At 44.2% G+C, this 16029-nt stretch overlaps 1 protein-coding gene across 2 annotated transcripts in view; it reads right to left on the minus strand.

The window, feature by feature from the left end:
- Positions 1-7797: 7797 nt before the first annotated feature.
- The window catches only part of LOC110524447 (acyl-CoA-binding domain-containing protein 6), a 66952-nt gene continuing 58720 nt past the window's right edge, over positions 7798-16029 (minus strand). For both annotated transcript variants that reach the window (XM_090235752.1, XM_090235753.1), the window contains 2 exons: positions 11544-11574; positions 7798-8283 (listed from right to left, as the gene is read on the minus strand). In XM_090235752.1, the coding sequence (XP_090091878.1) occupies positions 8129-8283; positions 11544-11574 (186 nt within the window). In that variant the 3' untranslated portion in view covers positions 7798-8128. The remainder of the gene's footprint in view (positions 8284-11543; positions 11575-16029) is intronic.

The following is a 16029-nucleotide window of genomic DNA, read 5'->3' on the forward strand; positions in this document are numbered from 1 at the left end:
AACAGAAATACCTTATTTACATAAGTATTCAGACCCTTTGCTATGAGACTCGAAATTTTGCTCAGATGCATCCTGTTTCCATTGATCATCCTTGAGATGTTTCTTCAACTTGATTGGAGTCCACCTGTGGTAAATTCAATTTATTGGACATGATTTGGAAAGCCACACACCTGTCTATATAAGGTCCCACAGTTGACAGTGCATGTCAGAGCAAAAACCAAGCCAAGAGGTCGAATGAATTGTTCGTAGAGCTCCGAGACAGGATTGTGTCGGGGTACAGATCGGGGGAAGGGTACCAAAACATTTCTGCAGCATTGAAGGTACCCAAGAACACAGTCTCCTCCATCATTGTTAAAAATGGAAGAAGTTTGGAACCACCAAGACTCTTCCTAGAGCTGGCCGCCCATCTAAACAGAGCAACCGGGGGAGAAGGACCTTGGTCAGGGAGGTGACCAATAACCCAATGGTCCCTCGGACAGAGCTCCAGAGTTCCTCTTTGGAGATGGGAGAAGCTTTCAGAAGGACACACATCTCTGCCGCACTCAACCAATCAGGCCTTTATGGTAGAGTGGCCAGACGTAAGCCACTCCTCAGTAAAAGGCACATAACAGCCCGCTTGGAGTTCGCTACAGTGCCTTGCGAAAGTATTCAGTGCCTTGCGACCTTTTGCCACATTTCAGGCTTCAAACATAAAGATATAAAACTGTATTTTTTGTGAAGAATCAACAACAAGTGGGACACAATCATGAAGTGGAACAACATTTATTGGATATTTCAAACTTTTGTAACAAATCAAAAACTGAAATTATTCAGCCCCTTTACTTTCAGTGCAGCAAACTCTCTCCAGAAGTTCAGTGAGGATCTCTGAATGATCCAATGTTGACCTAAATGACTAATGATGATAAATACAATCCACCTGTGTGTAATCAAGTCTCCGTATAAATGCACCTGCACTGTGATAGTCTCAGAGGTCCGTTAAAAGCGCAGAGAGCATCATGAAGAACAAGGAACACACCAGGCAGGTCCGAGATACTGTTGTGAAGAAGTTTAAAGCCGGATTTGGATACAAAAAGATTTCCCAAGCTTTAAACATCCCAAGGAGCACTGTGCAAGCGATAATATTGAAATGGAAGGAGTATCAGACCACTGCAAATCTACCAAGACCTGGCCGTCCCTCTAAACTTTCAGCTCATACAAGGAGAAGACTGATCAGAGATGCAGCCAAGAGGCCCATGACCACTCTGGATGAACTGCAGAGATCTACAGCTGAGGTGGGAGACTCTGTCCATAGGACAACAATCAGTCGTATATTGCACAAATCTGGCCTTTATGGAAGAGTGGCAAGAAGAAAGCCATTTCTTAAAGATATCCATAAAAAGTGTTGTTTAACCTTTCTGATCTCCCCATCCCGGATCCGGGATCGTGAATACAGACTCAAGCTCATTACCATAACTCAACGCTAACTATTCATGAAAATTGCAAATGAATTGAAATAAATATGCTAGCTCTCAAGCTTAACCTTTTGTTAACAACACTGTCATCTCAGATTTTCAAAATATGCTTCTCAACCATTGCAAAACAAGCATTTGTGTAACAGTATTGTTGGCTAACGTAGCATTTAGCATTAGCATTCAGCTGGCAACATTTACACAAAAAAACAGAAAAGCATTCAAATAAAATCATTTACCTTTGAAGAACTTCAGATGTTTTCAATGAGGAGACTCTCAGATAGCAAATGTTCAGTTTTTCCTGAAAGATTATTTGTTTAGGACAAATCGCTCCGTTTTCTGCGTCACGTTTAGCTATGAAAAAACCCCTGTATCCAGGATTGTGTAAATCTATCAGCAAGCTCATTAGCATAACACAACGTTAACTATTCATGAAAATCGTAAATGAAATGAAATAAATATGCCATCTCTCAAGCTCAGCCTTTTGTAAACAACATTGTCATCTCAGATTTTCAAAATATGCTTCTCAACCATAGGAAAACAATCATTTATGTAAAAGTAGCTAGCTAGCGTTAGCATTTAGCGTTAGCATTTAGCGTTAGCATTAGCGTTAGCATCCAGCACGCAACATTTCAACAAAAACATAAAAGCCTTCAAATAAAATCATTTACCTTTGAAGAACTTCTGATGTTTTCAATGAGGATACTCTCAGTTAGATAGCAGATGCTCAGTTTTTCCAAAAAGATTCTTTGTGTATTAGAAATAGCTCCGTTTTATACATCACATTTGGCTACCAAAAAAAAACGAAAATTCAGTCCTCAAAACGCGAACTTTTTTCCAAATTAACTCCATAATATCGACTGAAAACATTGTTTAGAATCAATCGTCAAGGTGTTTTTCACATATCTCTTCATTGATATATCGTTCTTGGACACATGGTTTCTCCCCTATATCAAATGGAAAAGTACAAGCAGCTGGCAATTGCGCACCGAATTCCATGCAGGACACCAGGCGGACACTTGGAAAATGTAGTCTCTTATGGTCAATCTTCCAATGATATGCCTACAAATACGTCACAATGCTGCTAAGACCTTGGGCGAACGACAGAAAGTGTAGGCTCATTCCTTGCGCAATCACAGCCATATAAGGAGACACTGGAAAACAGAGCTTCAGAAATTCTGCTAATTTCCTGGTTGATGCATCATCTTGTTTTCGCCTGTAGAATGAGTTCTGGGGCACTTACAGACAAAATCTTTGCAGATTCTGAAACTTCAGAGTGTTTTCTTTCCAAAACCGTCAATATGCATAGTCGAGCATCTTTTCGTGACAAAATATCGCGCTTAAAACGGGAACGTTTTTTATCCAAAAATGAAATAGCGCCCCTAGAGATCTAACAGGTTAAAGTTTGCCACAAGCCACCTGGGAGACACACCAAACATGTGGAAGAAGGTGCTCTGGTCAGATGAAACCAAAATGGAACTTTTTGGCAACAATGCAAAACGTTATGTTTGGCGTAAAAGCAACACAGCTGAACACACCATCCCCACTGTCAAACATGGTGGTGGCAGCATCATGGTTTGGGCCTGCTTTTCTTCAGCAGGGACAGGGAAGATGGTTAAAATTGATGGGAAGATGGATGGAGCCAAATACAGGACCATTCTGGAAGAGAACCTGATGGAGTCTGCAAAAGACCTGAGACTGGGACGGAGATTTGTCTTCCAACAAGACAATGATCCAAAACATAAAGCAAAATCTACAATGGAATGGTTCAAAAATAAACATATCCAGGTGTTAGAATGGCCAAGTCAAAGTCCAGACCTGAATCCAATCGAGAATCTGTGGAAAGAACTGAAAACTGCTGTTCACAAATGCTCTCCATCCAACCTCACTGAGCTCGAGCTGTTTTGCAAGGAGGAATGGGGAAAAAAATTCAGTCTCTCGATGTGCAAAACTGATAGAGACATACCCCAAGCGACTTACAGCTGTAATCGCAGCAAAAGGTGGCGCTACAAAGTATTAACTTAAGGGGGCTGAATAATTTTGCACGCCCAATTTTTCAGTTTTTGATTTGTTAAAAAAGTTTGAAATATCCAATAAATGTCATTCCACTTCATGATTGTGTCCCACTTGTTGTTGATTCTTCACAAAAAAATACAGTTTTATATCTTTATGTTTGAAGCCTGAAATGTGGCAAAAGGTCGCAAAGTTCAAGGGGGCCGAATACTTTCGCAAGGCACTGTAAAAGGCACCTAAAGGACTCTCAGACCATGAGAAACAAGATTCTCTGGTCTGATGAAACCAAGATTGAACTCTCCCTACGGTAAAGCATGGTGGTGGCAGCATCATGCTGTGGGGATGTTTTTCAGTGGCAGGGACTGAAAGACTAGTCAGGATTGAGGGAAAGATGAACAGAGCAATGTACAGAGAAATCCTTGATGAAAACTTGCTCCAGAGTGCTCAGGACTTCAGACTGGGGTGAAGGTTCACCTTCCAACAGGAAAACGACCCTAAACACACAGACAAGACAACGCAGGAGTTGCTTCGGGACAAGTCTCTAAATGTTCTTCAGTGGCCCAGTCAGAGCCCTGACTTGAACCCGATCTAACATCTCTGAAGAGACCTGAAAATAGCTGTGCAGCGACCCTCCCCATCCAACCTGACAGAGTTTGAGAGGATCTGCAAAGAAGAACGGGAGAAACTCCCCAAATACAGGATTACCAAGCTTGTAGCATTTTGGTCTTCTGTCATTACAGGGTATTGGGTATAGATTGATGAGGGGGGGAAAACACAATTTAATCAATTTTAGAATAAGGCCTTAAAGTAACAAATTGTGGAAAAAGTCAAAGGGTCTGAATACTTTCCCGAATGCATTGTATAATTTAGCTGTATGTATTTTTAGATATAGGCTGATTGTAAATGTGTATTATTGTTCCGTCACCATCTTCATTGCAAAGATAAATAAGTACAAACATAAGCTAAGTTACAGAAATCAGCCTTTTTTATTTAACTAGGCAAGTCAGTTAAGAACAAATTCTTATTTACAATGACGGCCTATCCCAGCCAAAACCTAACCCGGACGACGCTGGACCAATTGTGCACCGCCCTATGGGACTCCCAATCATGGCCGGTTGTGATACAGCCCAGGATCGAACCAGGGTCTGTAGTGACGCCTCTAGCACTGAGATGCAGTGCCTTAGACCTCTGCGCCACTCGGGAGGAAAGCAGACAGGCTCTATCTATCTGAGCTACTGTGTCCAACACACACCTGTTATGTTGTGCATCAACTAACCAAAAAATACAGGCATGCACCACATTATTACAGGACAAAACAGCTCAATCAAGCCAGATGGTCTTGTAAGTATTAAAGTAAAGCTTGCATTCATTTAATAAAAAGAGCATGAAAAGGTAGTGTAGTGGGATAATGTCTTACTGTTGTGTGTGAAGAATCCAATACATTAACTTGTATGTGGTACAAATCACATTGTGGAAGCACCTCCTCCAAAAGTATGAATTAGGTTGAATGAGAAGGTTTGAATCCTAAGCAACCTGCCTACACATATAGTGTTTAGTACAATACCAACATAGCTATTGTAGTAGGTCAAAGCTGTGTGCTGTACAATCTTAGTAGAGCATGGTTGGGATAGGCATTGTGGTGCTCAAGTTAATTTCCTCTCTTTTTCAGCTTCAGACCAATGCCTATTCTCACTTAAAACTCGGTTTAAAAAAAAATATTCTTACTACTTTGGGTAAACTATCCCTCTTTTTCTAAGAGTGTAGAGATAGAGAGAAGCATTAAGTATGGCTTAAATACAGGAGAGTAGAGATAGAGATAAGCATTAAGTATGGCATAAATACAGGAGAGTAGAGATAGAGAGAAGCATTAAGTATGGCATAAATACAGGAGAGTAGAGATAGAGAGAAGCATTAAGTATGGCATAAATACAGGAGAGTAGAGATAGAGAGAAGCATTAAGTATGGCTTAAATACAGGAGAGTAGAGATAGAGAGAAGCATTAAGTATGGCATAAATACAGGAGAGTAGAGATAGAGAGAAGCATTAAGTATGGCATAAATACAGGAGTGTATATTACATAACATCGTAAATTAACAGAATACGACAAGTCTCAATTTTAAGTTCCTTACAATTCCGCATTACTAAAACCCATGAGCTAAAAGCAGTCTTGTTGGCTAGTCATCTGCAATATACTGGCTATAAATTCATAGTTAAATGGAAACAAATAGAATGTAAATATAACTCTTTAATAATTTATCTGTTATCCAGCCGTGTCGGAGTCATAGCATGTGTGTCCTATACTTAAGTATCATCAATTTGGTTGCATTTTAGCTATTCCTGTTGCAGAACAAGCACGTCTGCATAAAACGCCACAAAACAAGCTGGTTTTATTCAGCCATTGATTAGACAAGCCATGGGCATTAATGGATAGCCTTTAATAGTGCTGCCTTACAAAGATAAACAGCGACAAAGACAGTTAGGATAATTTACACGGCACTTACAGCACTAGTATACAAATAAATCTGGGAAATTCCTGCACTGTTGCTTTTGCAAAGATGACAAACACAAGCACAAATGCCATTATCATCGATCTGAGGCTTTTATTACAAACTTCCTGAAGGTAACAATTCTGTGTTCCTTCTGATGGAAAGAAACACATTAACATGTAAATAGATATTTGGTTCAGACTAAACTTAATCTTGGACATCAAGACAGGATATTTGTCTCCTAAAATTATGGTTTATTTTAATGTTGAGCAATGGCTGCCATGACAGAGTGTAGCTTTAAAAGGGTTTGAGTCACAGAGAGACCTTTCAATGACAACTTCAAGGTTGTTCTTCTGTTTGAAGTGAAATTAGGTTTGTTTCACTGGGTCATTATAGCAGAAATGAGATGCACATATAATATAATTAGAGAGAGGGAGGGTCGTTAACAGGATATTGCCTTCAGTGTCTGCTGAGGTGTTGCATAAGAACATTCTGAGGAGAAGAACCATATAGACACTTGAGTGTCTGTGTAGCAGCTTTGATCACTATCGCCTTGAGTAGCAGCAGACGGCAATGCTTGTTAATCATGCACTAAACACACGGCTTGCAGTAAGAGACTTATCGAGTCCTCTTGAAGATATTAGAGGGATGCATTTCAACAGCAGAGCTGAGATTTTGCTTACTGTTGAATTTCAAGCAATACTGTTCTGGGGACTAGCAAGCGGATTGCATTAAGAATTGGCCAGTACAATGACATGCCACTGCTTTTAACCCCCAGACTGGGGAGAGTAAGAGAGGGAGAGGAAAGTGCTCCAGTTCATCTCTGTAACAAACCTTGGCCATCTGTCACTAATGGTGTTAGAGAACCATAGAGAGGCGACTTGTAAAAATGCACAAACGTTAAGTAAAGAAGGTTGAGCAATATGGGCTGCGATTTGAGAGGAGGCAGTGTCAAAAGTGAAAAGCTCAGAGAAAATGGAGGCCCATAATGGAAACATAATGGGCTTAGTGTCACAGTTGTGCAGACATGCCTGGGGAGCATGCCGTCACCGACTACTACTCCAACCCGATCAGGATTTAGGAAATTACTGGAAAATGGGCGAAACATCCTTTTGAAATATACCGACAGCATAATTCCTGGTTGTGTAGGGAATGCATAACAATGCTTTCTCTCTCAGTGATACTGCAACAGAGCAGACTGTCTGGGCTGGACCATCTCTGTTCTGTATGCTGGGGCCATGGTGACAGACAGCAGTCAGCCGCAGCAGGACTCTTTTTGGTGACTGTTATTTAATGCCTCGTGTTCAGAGAGAGGGATTACAGCATGTCCCCATTGTTTGTTCAAATGTGCATTAGCTTCTTTATCAAGCTGTAGTTAAGAGCTGAGATTCCAGATTTAGTATTCTCATCAGGTGGGAGGGAGGGGGTGCCAAAGAGACTGCTCTGATCAGAAGAGCTTACGAAAAACTAAAGCAGATTTGGAGGCAGCCCATGTGTTGGCTATTTGGAGAACATCCAAATATATCTTAAGTGACATAATAGAGGGTGTGGGTATGTGGGGTGGGCCAAGGGAGACAGGATGTGGACAAAGAGTTCCCTCAAATGAAGAGGCCTGGCCAGGCAATTTGATCGGTGTGCTGCTATGGTTACGTTAGTTATCATGGAATAACTTTTAGCTAGATTTCTCCATGCTCCATCTGAATATAAAATTGCATATTCTAAGTTTATTTTTGGACAAATATAGGTTGAATTTGTATTTTCTTGTCCAGATCTATATATGCAAGGATGATACCAACTAAAATGCTAAATAAGCAGTCAGACTAGAGAGGTAATAATAGGTAAACTTCTTTGGAAGTTATATCTCTTTTTATTTTTTTTTTACCAATATACATATGCTATCCAAATGTCTTTCAAAAATAATAATAATCAGGAAACACAACACAAAATCCGAAGTGCAAACATGACTGTCGTGTCATCAAAGGAGGTGGTCGGAAAAAGTCAGAGAGAAACTAATTTCTTTAATAGCGATGATAATGGATGCATTCCTTGGAATGGGACATGAGAGATGATGAAGTGGTGGGTTGCACTTTCAGAGTGTGATGACCATTACTGAGAGAGCTGGATGCTAGGTCTAGGATGGGATGGGCACCGGCTGGAGGGGAGGGGATGGCGAAGCTGGGCCTAGCCCTTGGGGGCGGTGTACTGGCGCAACAGTGAGGAGATGGAGCTGGATTCAGTGACCTCCTCAGGCAGAGAGCCCTCCTGGTCCTTCATGGAAGGGTCTGCCCCAGCCTGTAGAAGCAGTTCCACTACGTCAGCAAACTCACACGCAGACGCTGCAGGACAGAGCAAGAGGGGGGGCAGAATAACAGAACAGGGAGCGAGAACAGAAGGAGAGAGTGTGTGTGTGTGGGGGGGGGGGTGCACAGCACAGCAGGGTGAGAGAGAATGAGAGAGAGGAAAGCGATATCATTGTGATGCACTTCAGAGGTAAAAGGATCCAGGATTGACTACATAGGTAACATGCCATGAAAGCAGCCATTTCCATATATCATTCTGGGTGGTATGACAAGACAGGACATAGTAAATCTCATTGTTCTGACAGCAACTTTAATACACACTTATCTGTATATCTTACAGTACCCAAATTACTAATAGAAAAGGATAGGATCACCTTTAAATATCTCCAAGGTCACCTGAGGAGACATGATGCACACAACTATGTCTAAACACAGCCTCTAAGCATTGGTGTTTATATTCCTTTTTTAACCTGAGTGCAGGAGTCAATGAAAAGCTCATATGGAGGCCCATTGACATTTCCCTGAACCTGTGGTTGGCTGAAACACTCAATTTGTGCCCGATTGGCAATTTGTGTCCCACTAAAAGGACTCACAGGCTAGGCTACGATATGAGGATAGGGCTTGCATTTTCTTAACTCAGTTAGCGAGTCACAGCGCTGATGCACCTAGATTCCTCTGTGCTCAGAGTGCTTTTCTCCGCCAGTGTCAATCGCTCTCTCCTCTTAAAAAGAGAGCCCTCCTGCTCTTGTGTGATGGGCTGATGTCAGCAGGAACGGCTGATTGACAGCAGGCCCTTTTATCCTCCAGCCCAGAGGTGGCTAAAGTGTCACCCGTTCTCAGCACAGAGAGAAAAAATCAGCCGTGGTTATGTCAGGTTCAATCATTTTTTATTCTTCTAAATTGTATATATATTTTTTTGGGCTGCGTGTGGGGCCTTGGTCTGTAAAAACCCTCATCCCCCCCGGGAGTCGTTGAGAAGGAGAACAATTTATAGTGTGCAGTAAACCCTCCATTAATCATTTGCCAGCCACTGTGGCCCTGTGCAAAGAGAGGTGGAAATGAATTTTCATTCTCTGCTATTTGTCTCCAAGAGTTCATCGCTTATGTTTATTAGTCATTTTTTTAAGCCCCATCCTCCTGTCCCTGCCTGGGTCCCCAGTGGCGTGTGGTCTACTGTACGCCAGCCACGTGCCCAGTCCCCACCCTGTTATCACCCATTCCAGCCACGTGCCCAGTCCCCACCCTGTAGTTACCCAGTCCAGCCACGTGCCCAGTCCCCACCCTGTAGTCATCCAGTCCAGCCACGTGCCCAGTCCCCACCCTGTAGTCACCCAGCCCAGCCACGTGCCCAGCCCCCACCCTGTTGTCACCCAGCCCAGCCACGTGCCCAGCCCCCACCCTGTTGTCACCCAGCACAGCCACGTGCCCAGTCCCCACCCTGTAGTCACCAAGCCCAGCCACGTGCCCAGTCCCCACCCTGTAGTCACCAAGCCCAGCCACGTGCCCAGTCCCCACCCTGTAGTCACCCAGCCCAGCCACGTGCCCAGTCCCCACCCTGTAGTCACCCAGCCCAGCCACGTGCCCAGTCCCCACCCTGTAGCCACCCAGCCCAGCCACGTGCCCAGTCCCCACCCTGTAGTCACCCAGCCCAGCCACATGCCCCCACCCTGTAGTCACCCAGCCCAGCCACGTGCCCAGTCCCCACCCTGTAGTCACCCAGCACAGCCACGTGCCCAGTCCCCACCCTGTAGTCACCAAGCCCAGCCACGTGCCCAGTCCCCACCCTGTAGTCACCCAGCCCAGCCACGTGCCCAGTCCCCACCCTGTAGTCACCCAGCCCAGCCACGTGCCCAGTCCCCACCCTGTAGCCACCCATCCCAGCCACGTGCCCAGTCCCCACCCTGTAGTCACCCAGCCCAGCCACATGCCCCCACCCTGTAGTCACCCAGCCCAGCCACGTGCCCAGTCCCCACCCTGTAGTCACCCAGCACAGCCACGTGCCCAGTCCCCACCCTGTAGTCACCAAGCCCAGCCACGTGCCCAGTCCCCACCCTGTAGTCACCCAGCCCAGCCACGTGCCCAGTCCCCACCCTGTAGTCACCCAGCCCAGCCACGTGCCCAGTCCCCACCCTGTAGCCACCCATGCCCAGCCACGTGCCCAGTCCCCACCCTGTAGTCACCCAGCCCAGCCACATGCCCCCACCCTGTAGTCACCCAGCCCAGCCACGTGCCCAGTCCCCACCCTGTAGTCACCCAGCACAGCCACGTGCCCAGTCCCCACCCTGTAGTCACCAAGCCCAGCCACATGCCCAGTCCCCACCTTGTAGTCACCCAGCCCAGCCACGTGCCCAGTCCCCACCCTGTAGTCACCCAGCCCAGCCACATGCCCAGTCCCCACCCGGTAGTCACCCAGCCCAGCCACTGTGCCAGTCCCCACCCTGTAGTCACCCAGCCCAGCCACGTGCCCAGTCCCCACCCAGCCCAGCCACATGCCCAGTCCCCACCCGGTAGTCACCCAGCCCAGCCACATGCCCAGTCCCCACCCGGTAGTCACCCAGCCCAGCCACATGCCCAGTCCCCACCCGGTAGTCACCCAGCCCAGCCACATGCCCAGTCCCCACCCGGTAGTCACCCAGCCCAGCCACATGCCCAGTCCCCACCCGGTAGTCACCCAGCCCAGCCACGTGCCCAGTCCCCACCCGGTAGTCACCCAGCCCAGCCACGTGCCCAGTCCCCACCCTGTAGTCACCCAGCCCAGCCGGGGGCCAGATGGTGTCCCCCCACACACACACCAAGGGCTCAGAGGACATGGGGGCCGCCCATGGGAGGGGGTATTGCGAGTCTGAGGAGCACTGTTGATTTCCTTGGGGAGACCTGGTGATTATTACACACTGCCACTCCATACGCACAGACACACACACATAGACCATAGATTAGACACAAGCACATGAGCATACACACACACACACACAGATGGAAAGAGGGAGGGATGAAAGAGACGCTGATGGATGAAAGGCACCTTAGATAGAAAAAGCAGTAAAAGAGGGAGAAGAGAGGGGGATGAGAAAGAGCGAGGGAGAGTGAGACAGATGCAGGGCCAAGAGAGCAGATGGTGCACGCTTTCCCATCCATCACCATACAATTGTTCACACTCATAAACAGAGATGCAATTTACAGTACATGTACAGACATACAACCATTCATACACAAACATAGCCTATATACACATATTCACCCAGAAATCTAGATGACATTCTCTGATATCTGGAAGCTTTTGGTTTATGACAACTCCTTACCATAGTGTAACGCTGTCTGGCCCTCGTCATCCTGCGAGAAGAGAGTGAGAAATGTTAAGAAACCTGAGGAGAGCTAAAGACAAACAAGTCTAACTTGCAGACCCATAACACAGTAATAGAGACAATAACCATCGCTCTGTTTGTCAAAGAACAATGAAAGAACCTTAGCCTTGACAGTTGTAAAGTTCTTACTTGTGGCTTGCAAACTTTGCAGTTGAGAAAACTACGGTATTATTGACTAAATCAAAAACCCAATGATTTCACCATAAAGGGGATTATGTGAAAAGATTAAATATTGATCTCAACCTGAGCGAACAATTAAACCTTTCAACTTGGGAGAGACTCTATAGCGACCTGAGCCAGTGGAACCAATGGCATTAGCCCAGTAGCTACCCCTGAGCCCTAGCTGAGCCGTCCCTGCCACAGGTTAACACACTGTGGCCAATGGGCCAGGAAGAGAAGGCAGACCTCCGTGCTCAACAGGCTCTGAGGTAGGGTGACACGGCCAGGGTCGAGGGACAAAGCCTGGGCGTCTCTCGTCATTGTCTTGGGGTGAGAACGTGCTAAATGCATTACCCACGGAGGCCGTACCGTCACACAATGGTCTTGCTACAAAGGAGCAATCTGCCCTGAGCACGGCCACCGTTTGGGACTAATTGAAGTGGTATCTGTACTCTGTGTCCTGGAGCGGGGGTGTAAATCCTGTGGACTCTATGTGTAGGAGGCATGAGGCCGGGAGTGAGACAGGGAGGGGGTTGGTGTAACACTGACACAGTGTATGACACGCATCATCAAGGGGGATTCATCTCTTAATTACCACTCCAGCGTGCCTTTTCACCCCATAATGATGACAAACTGCAATACTGTTGTCACCAGCAAGCCGCAGGATCAGATGGGAACAATTAGAATACCTGCAGTCACTGAGCTAACTGTCTGTTTCTTTAGTAAGGTCTAAGGCTGTCAAAACCTGACTATCAGCATCCAGCTCAGCCGCAGGAACAGCCTTTCTGCTACTTACAAGATAGAACGATCATACAAGGCAGCATGAAATATACAGTCAGTTACAGAGTTATTGGCACCCTTGATAAAGACAATTTCCAATTTCTTCTCAAATAAGTTGAAATTTAAAAAAAAACTTTCGGTCTTCACACCTTGTTATTGGTTTTTCAACATTCTAGAAGCAATATTATTTCTGTAAACTTAAGTTTACAATTTTATTTCGAAAATAAAGACAAATGACACCGGCACCCCGGAGGTAGTACTTGGTTGCAAAGCCTTTGGACAAAATAACTGCAGAGTAATGCCTCTTGTAGCCATCAATGAGCTTGCTGCACCTTTCTAATGCCAATTTGTTCCACTTCTCAGCAGCAACCTGCTCTAATTCTTCAATGTTTAAGGGGGGCCTTCCACCAAAAGCTGTTTTCAGATCTCGCTATAGGTTTTGGATGTAATTTAGATCTGAACTCTTCGCTGACCACTCCAGAACAGTCCAGCATCTCTTCTTGAATCATTTCAGGGTGCTTTTTATGTGCGTTTGGGGTCGGTGTCTTGCTGGAAGACCCACAACCTTCAATGGAGACCAAACAAAATTTCACTTAGGGCTCCCAAAAGGCTAGGGCTGGCTCTAACTGCATGTGTGGGTATGGATATGGGTAAACAGATGAGTTCAGATTTTTGTGTTGCCCCCACCCCCATCAAATCTGCCCATCCCTGGTCTAGTGGGTCTATTGCATGTGTTAACTTCATGCAGGAGAGATGCAGGCATGATGATACCCACTGACAGACAGGCAGGCAGAGAGAGAAAGGCAACAAACAGGTAAGACAGTGAGAAGTGCCTCTCCAAGCTCATAGAGTTCATATTATCTCTGATGAAATTCTAGCATCTTAAGTCTAGAGGGTGAATTGTATGTGTTTACTTCATGCAGGAGAGAGGCTGTCATGATTATAGTTCATTTTAGAGTGGCGATTGATTCATTTCTGTTGGACCTTTCAAGCCTACCTTAAAAAAAGGTTTTAAACAGATTTTAACTGTGTATGTTGCTGTTTATTATTACAGTATACTAACTGTATTATAAGTTGAAAATATGACGTTAAGTTTTAAGCCATACAGTATGTAGAGCTGCAGTAACCTGACATAGGGGAAGTGAGTAAAATGCTAGGAAATTAATCATACAGTAGCAGAGAAAGAGTACAAAATGTTTTTTTAAATTAAATATATCCACATTAAGTCACACTGTTATTCAGTACAGTATGAATGGTCATGGCCCTTAGACTGATTGGACTGTATCAGTGTAAGTGCCCTTTAAAAAATATGTATATATATATATATATATATATTTCACCTTTATTTAACCAGTTAGGCCAGTTGAGAACAACTTCTCATTTACAACTGCCACCTGGCCAAGATAATGCAAAGCAGTGTGACACACACAACAACACAGAGTTACGCATGGGATAAACAGAAATACAGTCAATAACACAATAGAAATATATATATATATTGTGTGCAAATTGTAACGGTTTTGACTTGAGGTTACTGTTTGTAGGGGTGCCAGGTTGGTGGTGCGTACCAGAGAAAATATTGATTTCTCCTCTTGGTTTGGGAGGGAATGAGTCCCGTCTGGTCCTTCAAGTCTACACTAGAGGTCGACCGATTAATCGGAATGGCCGAATAATTAGGGCCGATTTCAACTTTTCATAACAATCCGAAATGTGTAATTTTGGACGCTGATTTTGCAGATTTCCCCCCCCATTTTTTACACCTTTATTGAATCTTTATTTAACTAGGCAAGTCAGTTAAGAACAAATTCTTATTTACAATGGCGGCCTAGGAACGGTGGGTTAACTGCCTGTTCAGGGGCAGAACGACAGATTTTTACCTTGTCAGCTCAGGGATTCAATCTTGCAACCTTACGGTTAACTAGTCCAACACTCCAACCACCTGCCTCACGAGGAGCCCGCCTGTTACGCGAATTCAGCAAGAAGCCAAGGTAAGTTGCTAGCTAGCATTAAACTTAATCAATCATAATCACTAGTTATAACTACACATGGTTGATGATATTACTAGTTTATCTAGCGTGTCCTGCGTTGCATATAATCGATGCAGTGCGCATTCGCGAAAAAGGACTGTCGTTTCTCCAACGTGTACCTAACCATAAACATCAACGCCTTTCTTAAAATCAATACACAGAAGTATATATTTTTAAACCTGCATATTTAGTTAAAAGAAATCCAGGTCAGCAGGCAATATTAACCAGTTGAAATTGTGTCACTTCTCTTGCGTTCATTGCACGCAGAGTCGGGGTATATACAACAGTTTGGGCCACCTGGCTCATTGCAAACTAATTTGCCAGAATTTTACGTAATTATGACATAACATTGAAGGTTGTGCGATGTAACAAGAATATTTAGACAGATGGATGCCACCCGTTAGATAAAATACGGAACGGTATTTCTGTGTGTTATTATGTTATAACTAAGTCTATGATTTGATAGAGCAGTCTGACTGAGCGATGGTAGGCACCAGCAGGCTCATAAGCATTCATTCAAACAGCACTTTCGTGCATTTTGCCAGCAGCTCTGCTGTTTATGACTTCAAGCCTATCAACTTCCGAGATTAGGCTGGTGTAACGATGTGATGTGAAATGGCTAGCTAGTTAGCGGGTTTGCGCTAAAAGCGTTTCAAACGTCACTCGCTCTGAGACTTGGAGTCGTTATTCCCCTTGCTCTGCATGGTTAACGCTGCTTCGAGGGTGGCTGTTGTCGTTGTGTTCCTGGTTCAAGCCCAGGTAGGAGTGAGGAGAGGTACAGAAGCTATACTGTTACACTGGCAATACTAAAGTGCCTATAAGAACATCCAATAGTCAAAGGTATATGAAATACAAATGGTATAGAGAGAAATAGTCCTATAATAATACAACCTAAAACGTCTTACCTGGGAATATTTTAGACTTATGTTAAAAGGAACATGTTCTCATGTTCTGAGCAAGGAACTTAAACGTTAGCTTTCTTATATGGCACATATTGCACTTTTACTTTCTTCTCCACCACTTTGTTTTTGCATTATTTAAACCAAATTGAACACGTTTCATTATTTATTTGAGGCTAAATAGATTTTATTGATGTATTATATTAAGTTAAAATAAGTGTTAATTCAGTATTGTTGTAATTGTCATTATTACAAATACATTTTAAAAATCGGCATCGGCTTTTTTTTGTCCTCCAATCATCGGTATCGGCGTTGAAAAATCATAATCGGTCGACCTCTAGTCTACACCAAAACAAAGAACTCATGTAAAAGTCAGGATGGACATACACTTTTCATAAACTCTTAAAACATTGGAAATAACTTCAAAACAACTGCATTATTTTGCGTGGGTGGTATTACCAACATAAATTAATCACACACACATAATAATATAACAAATAATGATCTCTGGTTACTACAGAAAAGACCTGTACCTTGGGCCTAAAAGAGTCCAGCCCG

This window comes from Oncorhynchus mykiss, chromosome 5 (genome assembly GCF_057628025.1).
Source record: "Oncorhynchus mykiss isolate SJ-2025 chromosome 5, ASM5762802v1, whole genome shotgun sequence".
NCBI classification, from domain to species: domain Eukaryota; kingdom Metazoa; phylum Chordata; class Actinopteri; order Salmoniformes; family Salmonidae; genus Oncorhynchus; species Oncorhynchus mykiss.